Source organism: Coptis chinensis, chromosome 4 (genome assembly GCF_015680905.1).
Source record: "Coptis chinensis isolate HL-2020 chromosome 4, ASM1568090v1, whole genome shotgun sequence".
NCBI lineage: Eukaryota > Viridiplantae > Streptophyta > Magnoliopsida > Ranunculales > Ranunculaceae > Coptis > Coptis chinensis.
Genome location: NC_141459.1, coordinates 104,840,438 through 104,865,629, shown reverse-complemented (window position 1 = coordinate 104,865,629; position 25,192 = coordinate 104,840,438). Strand labels below are relative to the sequence as shown.

At 36.4% G+C, this 25,192-nt stretch overlaps 2 protein-coding genes and 2 long non-coding RNA genes across 7 annotated transcripts; 2 read left to right on the top strand and 2 right to left on the bottom strand.

Moving 5' to 3' along the window:
- Positions 1–3,481: 3,481 nt before the first annotated feature.
- LOC147506564 (glutathione reductase, cytosolic-like) lies at positions 3,482–20,762 on the bottom strand. Of its 4 annotated transcripts, XM_086558659.1 has the most exons (10): positions 20,622–20,762; positions 20,375–20,441; positions 20,126–20,207; positions 7,961–8,034; positions 7,653–7,760; positions 7,491–7,555; positions 6,546–6,659; positions 5,749–5,848; positions 4,613–4,666; positions 3,482–3,884 (listed from the first exon to the last, which is right to left on the bottom strand). In XM_086558659.1, exons 5-10 carry the CDS (start codon positions 7,671–7,673, stop codon positions 3,789–3,791), a joined length of 450 nt encoding a protein of 149 aa, XP_086414785.1. In that variant the 5' UTR covers positions 7,674–7,760; positions 7,961–8,034; positions 20,126–20,207; positions 20,375–20,441; positions 20,622–20,762; the 3' UTR covers positions 3,482–3,788. The 4 variants fall into 4 exon arrangements, with proteins under 4 accessions (XP_086414785.1, XP_086414787.1, XP_086414784.1 ...); XM_086558661.1 differs by lacking the exon at positions 20,622–20,762 and having other exon boundaries at positions 7,653–7,756; positions 20,375–20,510; XM_086558658.1 differs by lacking the exon at positions 20,622–20,762 and having other exon boundaries at positions 20,375–20,509.
- On the top strand, positions 8,864–14,036 carry LOC147506566 (uncharacterized). The gene is made up of 9 exons (XR_015220831.1): positions 8,864–9,017; positions 9,097–9,161; positions 9,307–9,514; positions 9,602–9,740; positions 9,846–10,851; positions 11,006–11,061; positions 11,520–11,700; positions 12,726–12,871; positions 13,630–14,036. It is a non-coding gene; the product is annotated as an uncharacterized LOC147506566 (long non-coding RNA).
- Positions 17,191–17,653, bottom strand: LOC147506565 (uncharacterized). The gene is made up of 3 exons (XR_015220829.1): positions 17,553–17,653; positions 17,358–17,481; positions 17,191–17,259 (listed from the first exon to the last, which is right to left on the bottom strand). It is a non-coding gene; the product is annotated as an uncharacterized LOC147506565 (long non-coding RNA).
- A 236-nt stretch (positions 20,763–20,998) lies between the features above and the next one.
- Positions 20,999–24,775, top strand: LOC147506563 (putative disease resistance protein RGA3). Its single transcript, XM_086605792.1, has 7 exons — positions 20,999–21,250; positions 21,282–23,891; positions 23,985–24,058; positions 24,135–24,205; positions 24,292–24,377; positions 24,459–24,548; positions 24,636–24,775. Exons 1-2 carry the CDS (start codon positions 21,002–21,004, stop codon positions 23,778–23,780), a joined length of 2,748 nt encoding a protein of 915 aa, XP_086461918.1. The 5' UTR covers positions 20,999–21,001; the 3' UTR covers positions 23,781–23,891; positions 23,985–24,058; positions 24,135–24,205; positions 24,292–24,377; positions 24,459–24,548; positions 24,636–24,775.
- Positions 24,776–25,192: the final 417 nt, after the last annotated feature.

The window sequence follows — 25,192 nt, the reverse complement described above, 5'->3', positions numbered from 1 at the left end:
GCAAATCGGATGAATATAACCTTTCTTTGTTTTTACTTCATTTGTGGTTTTGAGGGTAGTTTTCCATTTCAACTATTAAGGTTGGTAAAAGGATTTGAATCCATACAAAGTTGTTATTCTTTGTTTGGGGCGGGCTAGGACCTCACATTTGAGCGAGACTTGCATTCGAAGCCTAGCATTGCCAACCCCATGTCCCAAACTCCTAAGTCTCAACCCCTGTGCAAACTGTCTTTCACGCAAAGCGATCCGCCGAAAGTAGAAACCGGTTGCGGAGAGTTTAGATGTCACACAATCAAGAATTGAAACTAAGGTGCGTGTCCGTGTACAAGGATGCATAACCAGAGAACCAGTTACATAATTGCGGTTGTAAAACCGTTCCTTAATAGGTGAGTTAATAGTTAATACCTCTCGAAAACCGAAAGTACCATCAAGTATCATCGAAATTTAATTGAATGCACAACTATTTAGAAGGCGGTGGAGGCTTACACCATGACTTCATGAAGGCAAAGCTTATGAATCTCCATTAAGGCTTCAAGGAAATGCCCTTCAACGGCTTACATCATCTCGATATGAAGGCAAGCCTTTTAATTTATCTTATTGGTTGTTTGTACAAATTTACAAATAGTTATTTCTTCAAATAGTGAAGCTATCATAATAATTATATTAACAACCAAAACGCGAAGCTATTACACACTTTCCACCAAGCTTGAACACTTCATAATACACTTACTATTTTCTTTTACCATTAATCTCTACAAGCGATACTCAAGTGAACCACAACAATCTCGGACCTCTTAAATTGAATAATTATGTTTCTAAGGTTTTGATTTTGAATAATTAGTGAAGTTGACCAAGTCGATCTTTGTACACAACTTTCTCTACAGCCTTATGGACCTCGCGTCATCTTGCGATTGCCGGCTTAGAAAGTTTAAAAAAGAAAATATTGACATGGCCAAAGATACGTATCAGATTCACTTACTATTGCCATTTGTCTACGTGCTTAACACTAAATCACGAGTGGAGTTGTTTTCTATCTAATTCTTTGATAGGTGATTGATTGAAGTTCTTATTAAATAATCAATATATGTAATAAGTGTTTATTTTCTCAATTGACATCTTGAAAGTTTGGTACATACCATATTATACTACGCTTATGCTTAGACATTTTGCCTTGAGAAAATGCCGCAAAGGTTTTAACCTCTATCATAACAAACTCACAAAAACACTCTTGTACGGCGGCCGGTCAAGTGTTTAATTTGCCGCTAAATTACAAGTGTTGTTATTCATCACAACACCTTCCAACAAAACAAAATATCCACAAAATCTCCAAACATAACAAACTATTTCTTCATTTTGAATAAGTTAGTTTCATCTCCTTATTTTTCTCACTATTTCTAAGCTGTTAAACCCAACAAAGTCTTTCTCTCTTCTCCTCAAAACCCAAACAAAACGCGATTCTTAATAGTTTTGAACAAAAGTACTAAACATGAAGAAAGACACTAGTACTCGGTTTTTTTGATTACTCACCAAAATCTAGACGATCGAAGAATCGCGAAGTCGACTCCGTTTTTCTTTCCCCAACGTCTTCAATAGATAGTGGAAGTGGAATGTCTTCTCCAACTCAAACTTTATCTCGACCAAGAGGAAAAACTGGATCAACTACTATAGATACTTTCGAAAACATAAAACCTATGATCTCTATTGACTTTAGGAATAGTTTGTACCATTATCTATAAACCACAGTGCATGATTTTGGCGTGGAATTAGGGATTGAGTTATGGTACAAGGTTAAATTCGTATGCGGAATGGCGACTCAACTCTTTACTTTTAACGAGAATGTATAGACTATGCAATTGATTTCGGTTTCTAATATCGTCCGATAGATTTCAAAGCGGCACCACAACAGATGGGCGGATGCTAGCCATTGTCTACTACGAACGGTAGCCTAATATTTACACATAAAAACACGGTGTATAGTGAATTGATCAACCTTACGGCGGAATCTGATTACTGGGATGATGACACCCTTCCACAATGTTCCTATCTTGGTAGAGACTAGTTGTGAACTACATCGCGGAGGGGCCAAATCTCTACCATCATCGGTGACTCAAATACTCAAATCTTTTCTTTGAATGGCTAACACGATTGAAACACACACCATACAAGAAGTTTAAATATCATTACGCGACTGACAAGCAGGTTATCAATAAGAAACAAGACCGATCAATTGTATGTAAGATAATGCATATATATTCAGAATTGAACTGCCTTTCGACCGGATGCTTATGTACATAAAGCTATTCCCGATGAGAAAAGGAAAGCAGAGCCAAAGGCAATGGCTACTGCCTTCCAATCACAATTACAAGATAATTGAAGTCACTCTTATAACCATGTTCTAATTATGAGAGAAAGAAAAGTGATTTCCATCCATCTTCCACCAATGCCATGAAAGTTGAAACATACTTAGTAAACGATAAAAATGTATACAAAGATCATCCATGGCTGCTAATAGATTCACAGAGACAGCTCTTTTGTAAACAGACGATCGGGGTGTTTACCATTGTTACGAATTCATACATCATGGACTACTGATCAGAATTGTGAGAAACAACTCCATTATTTCCGTTATTTGGTTATTATACCATAAGAAAGATATCATCAGAGCAAGTCGATCAACTACTATCGAGGATTATGGCCTTCTGCGCATTCGTTAAAAGTAAAAACACAATATTCGATCCTTTACCAAAACAAAAAAAACACAATATTTGATTTGTATCTTTAATATCATGCTAAATCAGAGAACAAGATACCTGAATCAGGATGAAGAAGATTGAAACGCAAATCAAGGGCAAGCTGTTGGCGATAAACTTGAGTTTGATGAAGGGGAAGCTGTTGGCGATAAACACGGCTTTCTTGCTACTAGAACAAACCCTTCCTCATAGTCGAAGGTTCAATTGGATTGCTTCAATTCGGATTTTGATTTTTTTTGGTTAGGTTTGGCGATAATTTGCCGAAGGGTTTTGGCAGAGAGATGACCGAGAGAGATGACCGAAAAAACAGGTTTTTCCGGTTTGCGATTTGGTGGGGGGTGTACTGGGCTTTCTTGTTTGGACTTTGTTGTTTGGGCTGGGCTGGAGGCTGCCCGATCTAATCTCAGTGGCGCCCAATACAGCACTCTAAAAGTATTCAATGTACAGTTTGTCATAGAGGGAGGGATATTGCAGTTGTCTTGTCTAAGAAAGTAAGTAACATGGGTCATGGGTGCTACATTTTGAGGTCTGTTTAGTTCAAGCAGATCATGAAGAAGTGAAGAACAACAAACTCTGCAATTCTGAACTCACATCAATGTTTTAATTGCGTGTTACAACGAGCCTTATGGCCTTGTCTCACAGCATTCTGGACTTCTGGTAGTCAATCAGTTAATAGTTGTAATTACTAATTACCACTATTCGTTAGTAAATTTGGGATTTCAATTACAAAATTTGTTAAAGACGAAAATACATTCCAATTCATAATCTGGAACCCAAAATCATATTCTATTTGATATAAGATCCACTTCATAGCAGAATATAAGAAACAATGAACAGTTTGAATATTCAGTGTGTCAAACAGGAAATAGTTACAAGAAACGGGAAAATATACAATATTAGTGAATTTCAATCAGATCATTCCCTTCATGTTTCTGTAATGACCAAAATCTGCATTCAGAGGTGATTTTTCTTTAAAAGGCAATTTATTTTCCTGTATTCGAGACAGATACAACTGAAGACTGTTTCTTCCCTGCTATTTCAAAGATTCGTTTTTGGCTTACTACCAGCAGGGATGCATCTTGTCACTGTTTGCATCGTGACAAACTCTTCAGCTGCAGAAGGGTGGATACCAACCTGCAGACATAAAACACATTCAATCAAAAGAGTACGAAAATTTTGTATTCAAACTGGACTGCAATAGTACTTTTGTCCTTCGCACAAACAGAAAAGGCAGTTATATAGGACGAAAGGAATTCAGTGTCATAGCTCCTTGGTAGGCACAAAATTAATGTGTTCCTACTGCACACCACACACTCTACAAAGTGCCAGAGGTGTTGATATTTTCTATCAAATTCGAAAAGTTTGGCGTAAAACAGTCCAAGTGTATGAAGTTATGTGCAGCCGGACCAGCCGATCCCAGTGCCTTGAACCAAATACAGAAAATGAAAAATTAAATTATCATTGTCGTAGCATAAAAGTGTTCTTTTAACAAAAAATTCAAGAACAGTACCTGTTAAGATAGCACGAAATCAAATAATTTACCACTATTTGCAAAGCAGATTGCTAACTAGGGGGATCCTAACAGAATTAACATATAATGTGACAACATAATGTACACCTATGACCTATAAATGTGCCATAGAACACACTTTATTTTGCTCATCTCCACATACTTTATATTTGAATACAATGCTATTAAGTGAGTGAATACCACCCCTAAACTAATTTAACAATGATTGGAAGTACTACTAATGAAAAACAGTATATAGGTCCCTTGAGATGGCAAAGAAAACTATGGCAGGTAAATTGCATCTGAGATGTTCCAAGTCAACCTAAAAGATGAAGAGAAAATTTGAGCTTACCGTGCTGTCAAATTGAGCTTTGGTGGCTCCACATTTCAGAGCAATAGCTATGCCCTGAGAGATCGCCACAACAAAATTTTCAAGTTCAGAAAGAGAGACTGAGAAAGTAAGAGAGTATTAATTTAGACTTCACAAAGGCTTTAAATAGTTACATAATACTCTAACCAGCGTTAGTTTCCTGTCTAGTTCAAAATTGTCAATCGTCAAAGCGACAAAATACTTTTGTAGCAAGCTTCCTCCTCAACTGCAGACTAATTATAACTGCTAAAATCACTAGTGGGGTGCACATGCACAACTCTTGTTTATGAAGTTTGATTGTTAGGTTAAACTCGCGTCGATTAAAAAAAGGGACATTTAAGATATATTAAAGTAAATGAATAAGTTACTATGTAATACTGGCCACTTTGTAGATGTCTTTTTCTAATTGATAGTAGATGTCTTTTTCTAATTGATAGAAGTTCTCTGAGTTTAGTCATTTACAATTTACATACCCTTAACCCGTAAGCCTTAAACTCGCTCCCAGGTGAAAGTGGAAGTTGATCTCAAGACCTCAGGGCCCAGTCGAATGAAAGTTACAAAGATCTTGGTAAGATTTTTCCAAAAAAAAAATAATACGTTTATCAGTCGGATACCCTGATTAAACTTACCAGCATATGATTCCTTTACAGTTAAAATGGCAGTGTTTCATAAATTAATAAGTAATAAGAGAACAATCAGAAACTACAACAGGACAACATCACACAGACAGCAAAACTGTTCATCTAAGTATTTTCTATAAGAGCGTAACAAAATTGTATTGATTTGTTATATGATTTCTCTAAATGCCGTCAGTGGGTCATCAGGGGTTAGAAGTGTTTCATGCAGTCACTCACACATGATCTCTCTTTATTTCATTTGTGAGGTGGTTCTATAATGTACAATTCTCTTTTTTGAGAGTGGTTATGTCAAAAAATTTATGGAACAGTTAAAATCACATAAAGATTTAACAGTTCAACATCCCAGTTTAAAGAAACAATACTAACTCATGAGTCATGACAAGTCTATAAATCCAATAAAGAATAGTTAGTCACAAAAAATCAGCAGGATGCATGGTAACTAACAATGAAACAACTTTGTTTTAACGTATAGGCATATACCTGCTTAATTTCAGCTGCGTCCTCCCCACACATGGATGCGCCCAGAACTTTGTCTGTCTCCGCATTAACAATAAGTTTCATCATTGTCTTCTCTTGTCGTCTGGAAGCACACGATGAGAAACAAATGCTAAATTAACATTGATTTGGACATCAAAGGCATTGTATGTTTTGTTAGGAGTAATGCAGATGAAGTCTAACATTGTCAGCAAGAAACAAGTCAAAAGCCCAAAGAAAAAAAGTGAATAGTACACTAGTACTGTTAGTAAAAACTTAGTAGTGAATAAGCAATGAGCTGTGATGATATTAGGTATCTGTCAGGAGAAGTCATCTGTTTGGGGAACGTGACAAATATGTCCTGTGATTTTTAACTTCCTATGGGGTAGAGACTAGAGACTGCCCATTAATTTTCTTTCTTTTGCTGCATTTCGCTCAAAGGGTTGAAGGTTGATAGTTCTTTTTGCAAGGGCCAACTTTATCCTCAAAGCTCGGGTAATAAAACGAATTCTGTTATATATCATTATATAACACTTTGCATATTATGGCGTGATGGCTTTGCACTATCAATAGTAAACCACCACTTATGTTGACTTTGCATTATTACCAGATGGTATGCCATGTGCACATCAAGCATACCTGCTAATATACATTTATTAAACCAACATCTACACTCACATTCGTTTTGAAATCTGAATAAACACATGGATCAGTCAGAGCAACTTATTTGTATCCAAGTAATTTTAATTTTTCAATTGTCTTGACTACCTAGTGAAAGATGTGTTTTGTAGCTAAATACTTACCCCGAGATAGTATTCTTCATTGGATTGAATGTTGAAGTAAATATCAAAATGTCACCCTTCGCTTGCTCCACAGCTTGTTCTTCAATGAGGCCCACGACAGAAAGAGGTGGGATGCTGCCAAGTAATAGAAGTATGAAGAATTAGTATCATAGCTAAATTCTAATAACAAATGGATACAGCAAAACAATGGATGCTACCCTAAACAATGAACAATCATAATGCTATCCAAGTGGTAAATAATAATAGAGACCAAAGAAATTTGAAACTAATCAGAATTGTTGGGAGCCAGTCCAAAAGAAAACGTAATCTCTACGTAGAAATGGCCAGTGTAACAGCACCATTTCTCGGATCATGTTTCTGCCAGGATGTATCAATGTCTCTACAGACACTGAAGCAGTATCAATATTCCAATTGTATTTTGATTTTTATATTTTTGCTTGGTATAGTTGAAACTATATATCAAGTTCTGGAATGGTTTCTTTCTGCCGAGTGAAATTTGATCTAAAGTGTCGTCAACATAACAATACCTATTTGGTCTATTATCTTATTGTATAGACCATGCGCATTTTTTCTGTTCATTCTCTCTCCAAAAAGTTATAACTTCCTCCCACATCACAACATATTGTGGATCCAACACTCTTATCTATGTATAACGGACCAACTATTCTATATCTACCAAGTGATATGGTTACATTAGAGCCAAGTGCTGAGTATGCATAAGTGGAAGTAGAATGATAAAGTGTGAAGACACAAGCCTTAACCCAAGATACAGCTCAATAGAGTTTATCTGCGGAAAAGAATTTATGCTTGTAAAGCCATAATGGAAGTAACACATATTATGATGATGACGAATATAGAAGTTGAAAGTTGAAACAAGAAATGTAATTATCTAAAAACAACCTACAAGTAGAAAGCTGTTACACATCTTACAGATAAAACCATTACCAGAACACAGCACAAGGTACATCACGGTAGTCCGGTTTACTAGGTTGGCCACCAAAGACAGTTTTCTGTAGGCAATACAAAAGAATCAGAAATTTGGATTGATATGATATGACATTCTTTATTCCTTCTGAAGGTAAAACAGAACCTTTATAGGATCCATACCGAGAAACAGGACCCCTCCATTAGGGCTACAGGACTAAGGTTTATCCTATTAGTAACATCACCAACTGCCCATATGCTCGGAATATTGGTACGAGAAAACTCATCTACCTGAAAGAACAAAACCACATAAAAAAACACTGTATACCCACGTGCTGAAGTAACCACCACTCAAAGTAATAATCTACAAATTCCACATGTTACCTATGGAACAGAGTAAATGCAGGAACCATTTACAAAAAATCCTTTTGCATAGGTACAGATAGAAGATTTTGGCAAATATACAGCAGAAATGATGAAAAAGTACAAACCTTTATTGCTCCACTTCTATCAAGCTCCACACCAGCAGATTGCAGGTTCAGCCTCTATGTATTAGGTGCGCGACCTGCAACCAGAGAAATAAGACACTGTAAGTATCATAGTACAAAATATCGGGATATGGCAAAATATCGACCTCTGATTTATGGATATGTATCGTGGATATATCCCCCTGTGTGGGGATATATTACATTTGGGCATCTGTAAATATCGTGGATATATCGAGATATATCGACAAATATCGACAAATATCCACAGACTATGTGTGGGTATTTCTGACTGCAAATATCGTGGATATATCGCGATATATCAACAAATATCGATAAATATCTACAAATATCGACAAATATCTATATTTTCTTTGAATGTGGTCATCTAAAACCATTATTGCACAGTGGGCGAAAATGCTCATATGTGATTTCAGGAGGCCACATCAGCAATATTTTCACTTAAGGACGCATTTTAATTACTATCTAGGACATATTCATCGATTATTACATTTAAGTCCTCAATCCCAGGTAATTCAGCCGTAAGATTTTCTCGAGATTGTACAGATGCTTTCAAAATACATAAAACAATTAGACGCCACTTTAAAAACGATTCGTGATAGAACTACGAGTCATAAAACCACAAAAAATTGATTCTAAAACAAAAACCCTTCGACCCTTCAAAGTTTAAGCTTTGAATCCTAAAACAACAAAACCCTTCTAATAGTCCCCAAAATAAAAACACCGAAAGACTAAAATCCCACGAAGTTCTCAACCACCAAGATTGAAGAACTCACCGTTGATTTTAAGAAAGAAGCGGTTTAATCGACCCACAACCCAAATTTTATCTACAACAAAGACCCGGAAAAACCTCCCAAACTATTTGTAGTTCAACCTCGCCTTCGCTCGGATGTCGCTTTAAAAACTAAGCTTGAAAGCTTTAAACCTCGCCAACTCTCTCAAGAGCAAATGAGATGGATTCTTTGTTGGAGATATTAGTGAAAAGGAAAGTACCGGGCCTCTGTCATTGTTCAAAATCCAGTTGCTAGATCAATTAATTCAAGTTCTTCTCATATTTACTTTAAAAGTAAATAAATTTTATTTTTTTAATATATATAATGTCATTTTAATGTTTGTTCTAGGCACATACTTTGGAAGTGGGAATGTGAAAACAATTAAATGTCATATAGATGCCGAGGAGACTAAGGTAACATGGGATTCATTTTGATTCATCTTTAGTTCACGACTTGGGTGAGTTTAACACTTAAACTTAAGCTTCAAGAAGAGAACGGCATGTCGGCATTTTCGACAAAGGAGAATCGATTAACCGATACTCCCGAAAGTGATTCTAGATTGAAGAAACCTCTATCCGGAAGTCGATTACGACAGAAGCAGATGTAATTTTGAGCAAAAGAAGAGAGGAGGAAGGGTACCATTTCAACCTCGTTTGTCAACACCATGAGCGAGCATATCGGAAGCTTCGTGTCTTAAGGCTACTAGAAGCAAACATCTCATCAATAATGACCAAACAGGTTGAGATCATCGCTCCATATAATCTTTGTAAGTCAATTTCCATACATGAGTTGGTATGTCTTTATGTTTATTATGCTATATACAAAGCTTGAATTGTTTGCTTACGTTATGCAGAACCAGTCATTTAGAGAGAGAAATAGGATGTGGTACATGGTGGTGGACACAAATTGTCTTTTGAACAAAGAGTCCGAAGGTCTCGCAGCCTACTACAAGGCCTAAAGGGCACCCAGCTTATTGTTCCCGGGATGGGTAAGTGAATGAGTTATTTATTATCCGTTATATGATGCATTTAATGCATTGGCCTATTGAGTAGCCGTAACACGTGTTGTCGCCTCTATAATATTGTTGGCGGCTGTAGCACGTGTTGTTGCTCTATAATATTGTTGGCAGTAATAAGGAGTTGGATTGTCTCAAAAGGCATGATAGCTTATTTAGAAGGACGGTGAGAGGTTTCTTTGGTGTTAAAATTTGGATAGAGAAGTGCATGGTGGAAGACAAGTTGTGGATTCATGTTGAGAACTCAATGGAAGGGGAGTACGCCTAATAGCCCCAACACCTCCCGCTTCTCCACGGTCGTCATCATGGTTAAGTGAAGTTGGCAATAGCCTTTGTGGTAAATCAGTCCTATGTCGTCACCTTAAATGGATTTTTACTTTCTCCTTTTGCTTTTAGCTCACCTCGAGCTCTTGATGTTACTATTTTACTTTTAGTGTGTGTTATAAAAAGGTAGATACAAAAGGTAAATGGTAGGATAAAATATATGAAACAATTGTGCATATAACATTTTCAGTGATGACAATAATTTTTACAGGGATATGAACAAAATATTATATATCAAAGAAGTTTAAGTTGTAACCAAGTATCAAACTTGACACCTAAGTACCTAATCAAGGCACTTTCTTTGACCAAAATGAAGGCACTTTCAGAAGGGAAAATAAACATCTGAGATCAAACATTTAATAGAGGAGATACTAGCAATTAGGGGAACACGTGACAACATGCACATTAAAGTCAGGTCACCGACATTTGGTTTTCCATTTATGGTATAAACGTCATCATTACAAAATGAGCTCGTGCTTTAGAGAGAGATGGAGTATAGGAGTTTACATTGTACATGGCTCCCAAACAAGGAAGATATCACAAACCGGTGCATAAATAGAGCCTCTCTGTTTCACAATGAGATCCATCCAAGCAAGATTTGAGAACCAAGCCATCCTCATCCCGCAAATCATAGTAAGCAAACCAATGACACATGTAACATCTACCCAAAACAGAAAAGCTTTGACCACAGAAAAACTCACTTTGGCAAGGTCTACCTTCTCCTTTTAGAGGGCAAACTCATGGAAGAAGATAGAATATGCAAGGTACTTTGCTTTCCTTTTGAATTTTAGTTGTATTGGCCCCGATTTTCTTTTGATGTTGCAGTTCTTTGGAGATATGCATTAGCTTCCGAATGCGCGTGGCGATAACGTGAGTTTTTTTTTTTATTCTAATATCATTTATCTTGAATCTTTTCAGGTGTTATAAGCTAACGAATTTTCTCAAAGATTATTTTTCACAACAGTATGCTTCAAGTAAGTTTAGTTGTGTAGTATGTAATGTGTAAAAATCAGTTTTGCCTTGAGTAATTGTCTCAAATACACATTTGCAAAGCCAAGTAGTTATGCATAAAGTTAGTAGGTTGGAGGTATCATACGAAACACATAACCTGACTTTGTTCCTGATTTCTTTCCATTTTGTACTCCATGAACTTCTCATTATCTGAACCAGTATCAATTTATGATTCTACCAAGATGCATAACTTATCCAGAACAACAAGATGTGCATTTGTTGAAAGTTTTAGGTGATATTGCTTTGATACTTTGGGAGTAACGTTTTTTTCACGGTAAATATAGATATATATTATACAACAGAGAATACAAAGCAGTAGGATGAGATACTTTGGGATAACTTTTATCAATATTATTGTTATAAAATTTGTTTCTCTCGAGAAAATTGATAATTACAATCTGAAGAGTATATGCTTTTATAGGATGTGGCTTTTCTCTTGTGGAGAGAATCGTGGGAGCTAGGAAAAAATCCCATGGCAAGTAAGGGATCTCCACTTCATGGCCCACGCATTAAACTTATTGAGAAGGCTCGGGATCTCTTTTTCGAAGCAAAAGAAACCTTTGAGACAAAAAGCTGGCTGACGAGCATGCAAAGTTGTTAAGGTAATATAGTTTATTGATTATTTACCCCATAATATGCTTTTAGGTTTTGTTGTCAATCTTTTATCTGTAAACTTTGAACAATGGAGATGTGAGGCTGTTGGGCTTCAACTTGAGGATGTGTTTGATTTTAAGAAGGAATATGTCAAAGGTAAGTAAAGCACTTCTTATAGAGGCTCTTCAAGAAATGAAATTATAAAGGAAAATATTCCCCCTCCACACACACACACACACACAAATGCCCTACCTATGTCAAAATTCTCTTTGAAAATGGGTCTATGGGGAAAAAGTGGGTCTATTAGGGGAAAAATCCTTTAGTAATTTAAGGTGAGGCACATTGAATGGATTTTTTCAGATACTTTTACCCTGTGGTTAGCATAGGTTTGGTTACAAAAAGAATACCAAAAAATAAAAGAGAAAAGAAGATACCAAGCCTCTTATTTTTGGCAATGCCGAGCTATACTTAAGAACAAAGATGATCATAAATTGCGCTTCTTAAACGATACGATCATGTTCTAGAAAGGTACATTTGCTAAGCCCGATTTCAAATTTATAATTACTACAGGGTTGTTTACTATGAGATGGCGATAGCATTGCAAGTTCTAATAGAATGTCAAGTATTGAGATGGTGCATACAATGATACTATTCTAAAGAATTAAACATGACCATGAATATGTGATTTTATGCTAATGCATTTTATTATTGTTACCATACAATACTTTTAATAAGAATTATGTTATTATTATATTTAACCCGTGTGTGCTTGCATTTGGATGGGTACAATAAATTCTTACTGCATCAGTAATATCGAGCTACACTAAGCTACATGAGACGGTTTTTAGATTTTTCAAGATCAATAGAGTAGTCATGGTGATACAATAGGCTTATTAAACATATTCTCAAGGTCAGATTAACACGTAATGATATATGCCTAACATGTGCCATGTCATTCAGCCTGCAATAAGCATAATTATGTTTCTATTTTCACCACTTAACTTATATCTTCGATGTGATGTCCGCTTTTCAGGCTACGTACCTTGAGTTCAGTTGTGTGCCCAATTTATAGGTCGTGCATTCTCTAATGGGTGTATCATCCGATAGCTGCAAAGTTTATGTCGCGGGAGTGCTACAATCTAGCTTAGACACGATTCAGATTCTAATAACATCGTTCGGGTATCCTTCGTTGTTGTTGAAGATAGGTGTTCTCTCTTTACTTAGATTAGTTGTTAAAATGTTTATGTTGTTTGCCCCTGTTAACCAACTTCATCACATTAGGTGCTCTAATGTTGTTAACAGGATTTACTAAATTTGGTGGTGGAAGATTAAAACCTTTACGAAGCCATATTTCAAAATAATTCTAGAATCTAGAATTATGTATTTGTTTTTGGGATCAATTACTGCCAACGTTATGTATTTGTGTAAATACAACAACAACATTTACTAGATAATGTCTTAAAATAAGCAAATGAGGGAGGATAATAGAAGTATATCATCACATAGATGTGTTCTTGCACATTTTGAATCCTCTTTAGGTTACATGTTTATCGTTAAGATTTACTCAGATCTATTTTTCCAAAGTACCGAAAGTGGTCTTTTTCCGGGAAACATGACATCATGCAACTTTACTATAGCCGTATGTATAGAATCTACAATATGTACATACTTCTTTATTATTTCTTTTGGAACACCATCATCATGATTCGTGTCTAATTGATTGAGAGCTAAAATATTGCTAATTTACCTACATGTGCTTTGGTTTGATCTCATTCTTTTTGTGAATTTTGCTAATATTTTGTTCAATACTTTGCTATTAAAAACTATATATAATGTTACACATCATAATCGTGTAATCTTCACAAATCATGAGGTATATCCTATAAGTGCAGTAGAAGTTGTGCCAATGTCTCATTTCAATTAGAATTTATTTGCAGGATTACAAGATGAGTATAACGTAATTTGGGATTACTACATCGATCATACAAAAAGTCAAACAATGTACATCGGGTTCATTCAAGGATGGCTATCTTGTATAGAACAATAAATCGTGTCTACAAATGCATCCTCATGGTTATCGAGAATCTTTGGAAGCCACGATGTGTAGTTGCTAGATGACAATTTTGGTACAACACATGAATATATATTCAAGGAATGTACAAATTACAAAAAATATATAGCAAAACTTCGTGGTCAGTTCTGGTGATGGTTATGACTATGACATAGTTTTCAGTTAGTGGATGGGTTACAAGATTTGTATGTTTTGGAAAAGTTTGCCTTTCACTTTTTCACATGGATATTTACGCTTGATTTCTACGACCTTCATTTTCTATTCCCGATTGAATTCAATATCATGCAAATACCATCTAATTTCCATGTTGCAAGTGCATTGTTATTACTAATTCTTAAGTTGCAAGTTGAGTTGGTATTGACCTAAATATCTTGGCAAGTTTATGAGTAGTGAAAAATCCAAATTTCATGTAGCAAACCCACCAGCAAAGATAAGGACACGAAAATAAGCAAAAGTCCAAAACCAAAAACATCTAAATTACTAAGCGTAACCATAAGCCCAAAACACAAGTAAAGCCGAACCTTTAAAACATACTATGCAACAATCCCGGCCATGGGCCGGCTCAATGGCTAGTTATAAAGGTTGAATTTGATCCGTCCTTACAAGTGTAAATAATGGAGAAGATTGTGATGGGTCGAGTTTTGACTGAGCTCGCTTTGGGACGAGCTGCCTACATATCAAGATTTTGTGATGAACTTGAATCAAGTCAGACATTATTCCCCCCCTTTCCTCTGTCAGCTCAAGTCCTTGTCTTGATGAGAATAAATGAGCTTTTAGACAGTGTATTTATAAGCGCGACTGATGCTTCGACTTTAACTAACACAGCTACGTTGAGCGTTCTCGCCCGTTGCGTGCATGTGCAGTTGTCACCTCGCTCGACGAGGTGTTATGTTGTAACGATCTATCATGAGTCCCGGAGGTTATCACCCGCGTTCTAGGCAAGGTGTTATGTTATAACGATCTTCCATGAGTTTTTTCGATTCGTGTTGGACGCGTGCATAATATATATAAATATATTATTCCCTCACGATCATACTTTTAATATAAATTACTCTCTAATACTAAAAATACACCTTAATTCCTACATATTACATTGACTTTTCATTCTTTAACAATGAATCTTGAATTTTTTTTTTACATATTACAATACTTGTTGCACTTGCACTGAGCGTTCAATCATATAGCGAATCTATTAGATCTTCTGTTGTGATTGAATCCATGATGAGAGCGTGAAGACCTGCAACCCTAATGTCCATAGATGCTTCGCCTATAGAGTCTATCCAACACTCTAACGTCTTCAGGAGACGACCAACACAACTCCAATCCACTTCATCAGTTGTCAATAAGACGTGTTCAATTACATCACCTGCCAAAACCATGCTCCCACTAGTATTCTCCCCATCACTGCCATAAACACTACACCATAACAGCTTATTTGTAACAGATGTATATCCGTTACTAAAAATATTAGTAACGGTTATTTTCCGTCGACACAAAAGCGTGACAAATATTAGTAACGGTTATAAAGTATTAGCAAATTTACCAACGGTTAACAAATGTTACTAAAATTAATTTCAACAACACTTATCAACCGTTAGTAAATTATTAGTAACGGTTATTAATTTCGTTCTTAATTCATTTCCAACAAATAAAAGTGTTAGCAATTTTCATTTCTAACGGATACGTAACTGTTACTTATGATTCCATTAGTAACGGATACTCAACCGTTGCTAAATTTGGAAACATCTGGAAAAAAAAATAATTAAATATTCTAGCTCCAATCGTTCCTGCCACCTGCTTCTAGCATACATATATCCCACATATTATACACAACCTATCCATCCCACTAAAAACTTAAACATACACTTGAGTACAATAGCGAGAAAGAAAACACTTAAACCAAACATACTCCATAATTCATTCGTAAGTCGCAAGTCTTAACTTTGATTACATTGTATTCAACAATGAGATAATAACCAAAAATACAATAACAATCAGTAAACTCATTAAGTCTTTTGTAAACAAAATACATAGATAGAATAAGTCCTAATAGCTCTAAAACGAAACATTTTGATCTCTCATATTGTCCTTCCTCTAGCAATCATAAAAGTCATCGACACCTGCAACCAGACTAATGGCACCAAAACGAAATTAAGAAAATAGAGAGAATCAATAGTAAGTAAAATTTGTGTAAGTTAGATTCATAAAAACAAAACGTTAAGAAACTATAAAATACGCGTAATAGGTTGTAGCTCCCCAAAACCGATCTCTTACCCAAGATCGGTATTTCACCCCTGAACGCTAATCAACATCATCATTTCTAACAAATAGATGCATTCTAATGTGGATTTATTATTAAAGACAATAAAGAAATAATAAATTCTTACAAAACAACTTAAGCTCTCTTGTTACTTATTTTAAGCTCTCACCCTCTCTCTTAGTCTCTCATCCTCTCTCTTATGATAGGCTTTTAAGCTCTCTTGTTACTTATTTTTTTCTCTTTTCAATTCAGTTCGAGATGGAGGAGTTTTTCCCATAAGATCTATAAAACAAAGTAAGAGATATTGATTGATGACAAGAATTCCCTTGAAAGCCGAGTTGGTAGGTGGTAAACAAAGCAAGTGATCATAAATTCACTCAGACAACCTCTTTTAATGAACCGAGGAGTGTCAAGAATGGGAAAACCAAAAAAAAAATAGTACTAATTCAATCAAAGTAACAAATAAAAACCGACAACTTTATTTCCTTCATACTCACCACTCTTTAACGTCAACTCCTTTCTTTTTGTTCTTCCTTAAATCAAGATACTCTTTTAACATCAATGCTTCCAAAGATATTTATATATATATTGCAAGGGTCAAAATGCCAAGCCAAATTAAAGTTTAAACAATGAATCAAAAGACATAATGACAAAACAAAAGGCTAACAAGCAACATAGCAAAGAAGGCATTAATTGAATCTAACCATATTGCAACAAATGTACCAACCAGATATTTGTGATTCATTTGCCATGAGAACGACCCAAGAATTGCAAAATTTGTTTTAGTATATTATCCTACAATTGTAAGCATGCATGTTCTAAAGTATAAAGTTTGGTGGAATGTTTAAATAAATGCGTGACAATGAAGAAATCCAACACACCGAGGAGCTATATCCCGATAATAAGAAAGCCAACATATAATAGTAGCTAGTAATGGGACTTCAAGCCATTTGTCTCAAAAAAAACACACCAACTTTATGATAATTAAGTAAAATGCAAGGTGTATCAAGGAAGTCGAAAGTGGGCGTGGTCAAGAACACATTACACGGTCGAATACCGTGTTGTACAAAACTAAGTAGATGAAGATGATAACTTACTTGCATCTTTGAGGAGAAAAACGGCTGGTTGAATGAGCTAAAACTTCGTGGTCGGTATAAAAGCACGTTTTGCCTAGGCAGGTGTCTTCACATAATTTAAGCAAAGCAGTGTCAGTCCAGGTCCAATGAAACCAATTGACTGCCAAATATAGAAAGTTTGTTGAGTGTAATTATGTTAAATATAGGGGTGAAAGTCATGAAACACAAGGTGAAGCAAAAAACATCGTTGTGTTGTACCTGACTTTAAACTCATTGCTTATAAGTATTTAGTTCCAGTAGACTCGCTTTTTATCAGTTATCGATTATTGAGACTTCAAGTTTAACTTCCTTCATAGACCCAGACTTCAATACGCCTAGTAACCTACAGTTGGAAGGAACTGATCTAGACATGTTTGTTTGCTAAAGTAAATAAATACTTGCATAGGAAGTTACCTGCATGATTGTCCGCACAAAAGTGATCGGTTGATGACCTTTCTTGATCAAGGCAACCGAGGCAACACCACGCAATGTAACCCAAAATGGCCATCATCCCCACGGGATGGCAATCGAACAGCGGCTTGTTTTAAGTTCACATTGAACACTGTTTAGCAATACAAGGGACTTCCATCAAGATTTACAGAATCGGCCAGATTATTGTAGAACTTGATTGCTTCTCAGTTATTAGTATTATCAAATCACACTTCTAAAATATCCAATAAGCATAAGAGCTTTGATAGGAGTTGAAATATTGAAGACTTACGTAAACCGTAAATTGGTAGTTGTATTAGCCCCCTTCATGTGTCTTCTTCACAATGGTGATCTTTGGGGTAGCACCAATTCCCATACCTACTACCAAAACAACGTTATATTTCATGTGATCTTTGGTTGGTGCACCATAGGGGCATCTAATATTACCCAACATAAAGAAATTAAAATATTTTTCAGATTCACAAATTTGGCATTACACCATTCTAGACTAAGTGTATCTATTCTAGACTAAGTGTATGTCACATACCTTAGGTCGCTCCCTCCTTGCATCTAATCGCTCTCGTAAGTCCGCTTTCGGATAGTAGATGGCGTGATTGACACACCTAAAGTAAACTAAGCAGGTCCAAAAATGCCTTTAGCCTTTTCTCAAGCTCTAGGCTCACCCCTACACCCTTACTACTACTGCTAACTAAAGATGACTTGTCAAAGAAAGTTGCATATTTCTTCTGATTCATATGGATAACTTCCAAGCCTAGGAAGAGGACAGACCCATCTAGTAAAGAAACAGAGGACGCGTTAAATGCATTGAATGAACCTAAAACGGACCTAATCCATTGTAATAGTTTGAGTGTAGTAAAAGTAGCAAAACAAAAGTACTGAAATATTCAATGAGTGAACCGTAAGCCAGTGAAATACTACGCATAGTCATAACAAAGAATAAATGTCGGGATAGAGTCTCTTACTTAAACAATGGAGCAATTGTACTTGGAAAAATTTGGATCAACGCCCGCTTGATTAGTCGGGTCAAGATACTCTTGGATGATTGTCGGATACCTCCCAGAGATGTGCATGCAAGTCTTGCGATGATTTCACCAAGAACTCTTTTGGATCTTTAATTTCCTTAACAGGATCCTCATCTTTTTTTTTTCCAGCATTGTGAAGCGGGACAAAAGTGGCAGTATACCCCACAGCCTCCCCTATATCCGGCATTTCTGGCTCCTCAACAACTCTTTCTTGTTCTCGTCTGGAAAGAAGTGTGACAATACTATCCAGCATTCGGCCACAAATAGTTGCAGCTGAAGCATCCAAGAGAAGTGGGACTCACAAATAAGTTTGGTTGAAGCAACCGAAGTCAACTTCAACTCAGCCTAAGAGTAGGTATCCAGAAAGTCTCAAGAATGGTAACAAACAAATTACCATTTGGCTGAACTGAATTAATGGAATCCACAAGCCTAGTTGGCCCGTGCTTGATGAGAAAAAGTGAAATAAATATCACAAAAGAGTTATGAAACTTCACTGTGAACAATATCCACAACCGCATTAACAGCACATTTGTGGTGTCACTGTTCTCAACTATACATCGCTTCCAAGTCCTTCTGGGAAAAGGTACCCCATATACTCAATTACAAATATCTAATTACATATACTTCTCATCAATGTAAACAGAGTTTTCACACCACAAAAAACTTAAAACAGAAAAAATAGAAGAAGAAAAGATTGAGATCGTTTCCACACTTCTGAAAATAAACCCAAAAGTACTTATGCTCTAGTTGGCTGACTTTGCTAAGCTAGTGCATATTCCGATCTAGTAAACAAATGAACAGTCTTGTCTGGACGATGGGGTACTACATTTTATGCACTTTAAAAGTACACAACTATACAAGTTGGATCCCAAGAATTCCAAATAGTTTGTGAAGCATAGATATACATACAAACAGAATAAATTGGAATTGAGATAGCAAACCTGTGAATCTGAGATGGGTTATGATCAATTTCTTTCATGATGAAAAATAATTTTCATAAAGAGTCTACTCTCCACTCCCATGAACGGAAAAATGAAAAAACAAGAGCAGCTAGTGATGGTGCTGAATTCGTTTGCAATTATTTTGGCAAGCGCGTGGGAGAGGGTAGGAGTAGGGCGTGGGAGAGGGTAGGAAGATACTGTTCTCGCCGTCAGTTTGCAATCAACTCAACCCTTTCTTTCAAATCACGATATACCCACTGTATCGTCGAAATTTCGCGATAGATCCACATATATCGTCGATATTTGCATTTGTATTTATCCAATTACATATCGCGATATTCCGATGCCCATATCTAATTTCTCGATATATATCACGATATATCGCGATATATCGCGATATTTTGTACTATGGTAAGTATACCTTCTTAAAAGATGCATATTGATAACATATTTTTAATACACTTTGATAAAGGATATTGTTACCCAAACAAATACATAAAAAGTTCACAGAACTAGGTCAGATGAATATTCATTAGATAAAATTCAATACGTTTACAATTGAGCAGAAAATTACCTGTGGCAAACAGTACAACATCAGCCATCAGTTCTTGCCCTTGATCCGTAATTACTTTGATACCTTCTTCTGTTTTAGTTAACTAAAAAAATAATTAAATATTAGCATCAAAAGACAAGTTTCACGAAAATAAAAAAAGGTCTAAGCAATTATTGACAGGAGCATTTTGATAAGTAAAGCAGGAGCTAGAAAGAAAACAACAAAGTAATAAGCAATGACCATATGTCATTAACAACCAAATATAAATACCTCCTTCAAAGTAGCCCCAGGGTGCAACTTGATACCTCTGCACTTTTTTGGCAACTACGGGCATTATCTAAGCAAACAGAAAACAGTAAATAAGATATATATATCCCAAAAATTATATATAATGAATTCGCATGTGACTTTTAAGTGTGGGAATCATCTATTTTCTCTATTAACAAGAAAAAAAAAATACATTTTTAGTAATTTATCAAAAGGGGTTATGCCAAATTGAAGAGAGAAAGTAATATACTTCGAATTACGCGTAGGATATTGGCGAAATTTTGGCTTATGAGAAGAAGGGAATGAGATATTGGCGAAAACATTTGATTCCTCCAAAACAAAAGCCATTGGATTCCTCCACAACAAAAAGCATTCGAAGTCCCCACATGCATGTTGCAACTTGCAACCTAACCATCAATAATTCATTTGGCTTAACATCTGGAGCAGAGCAGAGCAGGACGTAACGAAAAAGAGAGATAAAACCAACTTTTGCTGTCCATAATTCATTTGGTTGTGGAATTGACTTAAAAAACTCTCCTTGATTAGTCTTCCTTTTCCCATTAGTCTTCACACTCTAAAATCTACGGGATAATTCTTCTCTTCTTTGTTGATTGCAAAAAAAGAAGAAACATGGCTGAAGCAATAGTTTCTGCTGTCATGGACCAGTTGGCCTCAGTCATTCTAAATGAAGTTGAACAGGAGGTGCGGTTGGTTGTGGGGGTTCGTAAAGAAGTAAAAAAACTCTACACTAAGCTCACTCTGATCAAAGCGGTGCTTGAAGATGCTGAAAAGAAGGAAATACATGAAAATGCAGTAAAGATTTGGTTGGAAGATCTCAAAGATGTGATGTATGATGCTGATGATGTATTGGACTTAATGGAAACACACGGATTCTCATCTCACCGAATAGAGGGATTTATCACGACGCTCTCACGTTGCCAACAAGATGTGTTCCTACTTGTTATCTCCGTGTGCTTGCTTGAAACATGGTGGTGCACTTATTTATGATATTGCTCATAGGATTAAGGACATAAGAGAAAGACTTGCTGAGGTTGCTCTCACCAACAAGGACCAACTACACCTCCTTCCCAGTCATAGTCACGCGGAACCTCAACAACCTCCACAATTCACTAGCTCTGTTGTGGATGAACCAGAGATATTCGGTCGGGATCTTGACAAACAAAGTATACTAAGCAGGCTGCTATGTGAGACTAGTCAACAAGAAACTCAGGTTCCAACACCTATCTTGTCAATAGTTGGAACTGGCGGGTCCGGTAAGACAACTCTTGCGAAGCTAGTGTATAACGAAGGAACTATAGCGACCACTTTTGAGCTGAAAATATGGGTTTGTGTTTCTCAACTTTTTGATCTTGAAAGAATTGCCAGAGAAATCATTGCACAAGCTACTAGAGAGAAGCTACTAGAAAATGTAGTTGGGTGGGAACGTCTGCATCAATTTTTGTGCAACTCAATAAAGGGAAAGCGGTTTTTGCTCGTGCTAGATGATGTTTGGACTGAAGATTCCAATCTTTGGGAGCTATTGAAGCTATCTCTGGATGGTGGTGAGCGACGAAGCAAAATCATCGTCACCACACGTAACGAGGGAGTTGCGAAGATGATTGGCTCATATATATACAGGCTTGGACAATTGTCAGATGATGACTGTTGGCACATATTTAGGCAAATAGCTTTTTGGGGAAAAACACAACAAGAGCAGGAAAGGTTGAAGGGAATTGGACAAGAACTCTCGAAGAAATGCAAAGGTGTTCCACTAGCTGTCAAGACATTAGCAAGTCTATTGCGATTCAAACAAGCAAAAGAAGATTGGATGGGTGTATTAGAAAGTGACATTTGGATAACACAAGAAAATAGTTTCTTACCTGCTCTTTTATTGAGCTATCACGTTTTGCCATCAGTTTTGAAACGATGTTTTATGTACTGTGCAATCTTTCCGAAAGACTATAACATAGAGAAGGACAAGTTGGTGAAGCTATGGATGGCTCAAGGTTATCTCGGCTCTGATGGAGCAAGAGAGCTAGAGAGGGTTGGTATAGAGTATTTTGATGCTCTGGCGATGCGTTCATTCTTCCAAGATTTTAAGAAAGACGATGATGGAAACATTGTTGAATGCAAGATGCATGATCTCGTACATGACTTTGCTGAGTTCCTCACAAAAGCTGATTGCTCTGTTTTGGTGAATAATGAGAAAATTAGCAGTCACAAGATTTGTCATTTGACAGTTGATGATATAGAGAATCCATCTATTTATGAGGCGAAAAAGTTACGCACATTGGTAGGAAAAGCATCCAAGTCGGTACCTTCTGCATTACACCAGTTGACATGTCTTAGGACCTTAGACTTGAGTCATCCATACTATACACTGGGGTCTGCCCTTGAAGGACTTCCAAGTGAAGTGAATAGATTATTACATCTTCGGTACCTTGATTTGTCGAATACAAGACTGAAGGAATTGCCTGAGACAGTGAGAAGTCTAGTTAATTTGCAAACATTGAAGCTTAACCGTTGTTATTATCTTTGCAAACTGCCAGAAGTAATTGGAGAACTTTCTAACCTAAGACATCTGGAAGTTGAAAACACTCGCTCTCTAAAGTATTATTCTAGAGGAGGCATTAAGCGATTGAGTCAGCTTCGAACATTAAGTAAGTTTGTTGTGAATGATGAGTGGTCAGTGATTGGGGAACTAGGAAATCTCAATTTTCTACAAGGAAGGCTAGATATTAGGGGGTTAAGGCATGTAAAAAGTGTGAATGAGGCCAAGCAGGCAGAATTGCAGAAAAAGAAAAACATTTCAGCCTTGCTGTTGAATTTTGGATATAAAGAATATGAGCCAGATATTGGACATGTCAGCAGCGAAGAGGAGATACGAAGGATGGAAGGTGTTCTTGAAAATCTGGAACCACATAAAGAAAGCTTGGAACGATTGGAAATACAAAACTATGTTGGCTCTACGCTCCCTACTTGGATGATGTCCAATATTACATATTTGCTCCTTATGTGTTGCCCAAATTTGAAGGTGGAACCGCAATACCTTTTTCCTCCTCGGCTTGAAAGTCTGGAATTATTGGAAGATGTAGGTGTTCTTTCAAAATCGTTAATGTCCCTCACCCACAACAACAACAGCCTCAAGTCTCTTTCAATCTCGTCTTTTCCGCATTCCTCTCTCCCCCAAGGATTAAACCAACTCACATCACTTCAACAATTGATTTTTAATTCCTGCAAATACCTTGATTTCAAGCCAGAGGAGTTGAAACCACTCATCATGCTTCGCAAATTGGACATCTTCCACTGCCCTATTATGACTGAACGTAGCAGAGAGGAGGACTGGAGCATCTTAACCGACATTCCCAACATTGAAATTGATGACAAAGATATTAAAAGCAGAAACTGAGTTAGTTCTTCTGGCGGAAAATTCATTTTTCATTTTTCATTACACAATTGAACGAAAACATGAAGAAGATTTGGTGTTTTACAGAAGCCCAATTGAACGAGAAGAAGAGAGGTCCTTCCCTTTTTCTTCATTTCAGTATTCATTAATTATTTATTTTTTTCAATTAATAAACCTTTTTATCTTTGGTTGGGTTTCTCTCTGTAGGTTGCCATCTGTTGTGCTTATTATCGAAGGAGCTTCTGGGAGATTTTTAGGCATGTGTTGAGATGTTCATTCCAGTAAGTTTACCTTTTCTTGGACAAATTCTCTCTCTATCTGCTACTATTTCTGCTGACATTGTCATCTTGCTTTCAGGTTCTTTTCAAGTTTGTTGTCATAACTGTACTTGTGATTGCTGAATCTGCAGAGACAACTGCATAAAGACGGTACTACTAAACTGCTTCTATAATTTTCTATTTTCTTTTAATCTATATATATGCTACTTTTGATAAAAATAATATTCATATTTCAGATGTTGCGTAACTGCAAAGTTGTGCGTGTGCTCCCTCGAATTGCTGATTGTGCTAAAAATGACTGCAATGCAGTACTCTGTGCTAGGTATATTTATCATCGTATTAGAGTTTTTAGTGGAATGGGATGCGTTGTAGTGTGCATAATATTATCTCATTTGTCTGACAGTGAAACTTATTTAGAAGTTGCAAGATGGAACTGTGTTTCTGAAGAAGGGTCATGACGATGATGAGATATTTGAGTTCAAGACGGATGGAGGTAATTTTTCATGTCGCTGGATTTGGCATGCTTTCTTTGTTATCATGATTAAACTTGATACTGAAGTGTAGTCTTTACATTTTGCAGAGCAAGTTATTGATGGACTTGATAGAGCTGTCATGACAATGAAGAAAAGGGAGGTTGCAGAGTCGACTATTGCTCCAGAATATGGTTTCGGTTCATCTGAATCCAAGCAAGAAATGGTTGTTGTTCCCCCAAATTCCACATTATACTATGAAGTTGAGCTTGAATCCTTTGTCAAGGTATCTTCAGTGTGATTTCTCTTTGTATGGATCTTGCATTTTGCTTGGTACGAGTGAGTTTAAAATTTTCCTTTTCTATCATTAGGAGAGAGAATCGTGGGACATGAACACACCTGAAAAAATTGAAGCCGCCGGTAAGAAGAAAAAGGAAGGAAATGTAGCATTGAAAGCTGGAAAATATGCTAAGGCTTCAAAAAGATATGAAAAGGTAAGAAAGTTTTTAGTAGGATCGAATAATTTTAGTGATGATTTCATTTTATTGCAACTGCATGAAAATCTCCTTGTAATCTGGCTGGAAAATTTATTTGAATATGACACCAACTTCAGTGAAGAGGAAAAGAAACAGTCCAAGGTTCTGAAGGTAAGCTGCAATCTGAATAA

Excerpts from the sequence above, each read along its gene's own strand:
- LOC147506564 (XM_086558659.1), bottom strand. The coding sequence starts at position 7,673 with ATGGAGGGGTCCTGTTTCTCG. Across the intron at positions 5,849-6,545 it reads ATGAAGAATACTATCTCGGG|ACGACAAGAGAAGACAATGA; the intron begins GTAAGTATTTAG and ends GTGTGCTTCCAG. Across the intron at positions 3,885-4,612 it reads AAGCTCAATTTGACAGCACG|GTTGGTATCCACCCTTCTGC; the intron begins GTAAGCTCAAAT and ends TTATGTCTGCAG.
- LOC147506563 (XM_086605792.1), top strand. The coding sequence starts at position 21,002 with ATGGCTGAAGCAATAGTTTCTGCTGTCATGGACCAGTTGGCCTCAGTC. Across the intron at positions 21,251-21,281 it reads ATGATGTATTGGACTTAATG|AGGGATTTATCACGACGCTC; the intron begins GAAACACACGGA and ends CTCACCGAATAG.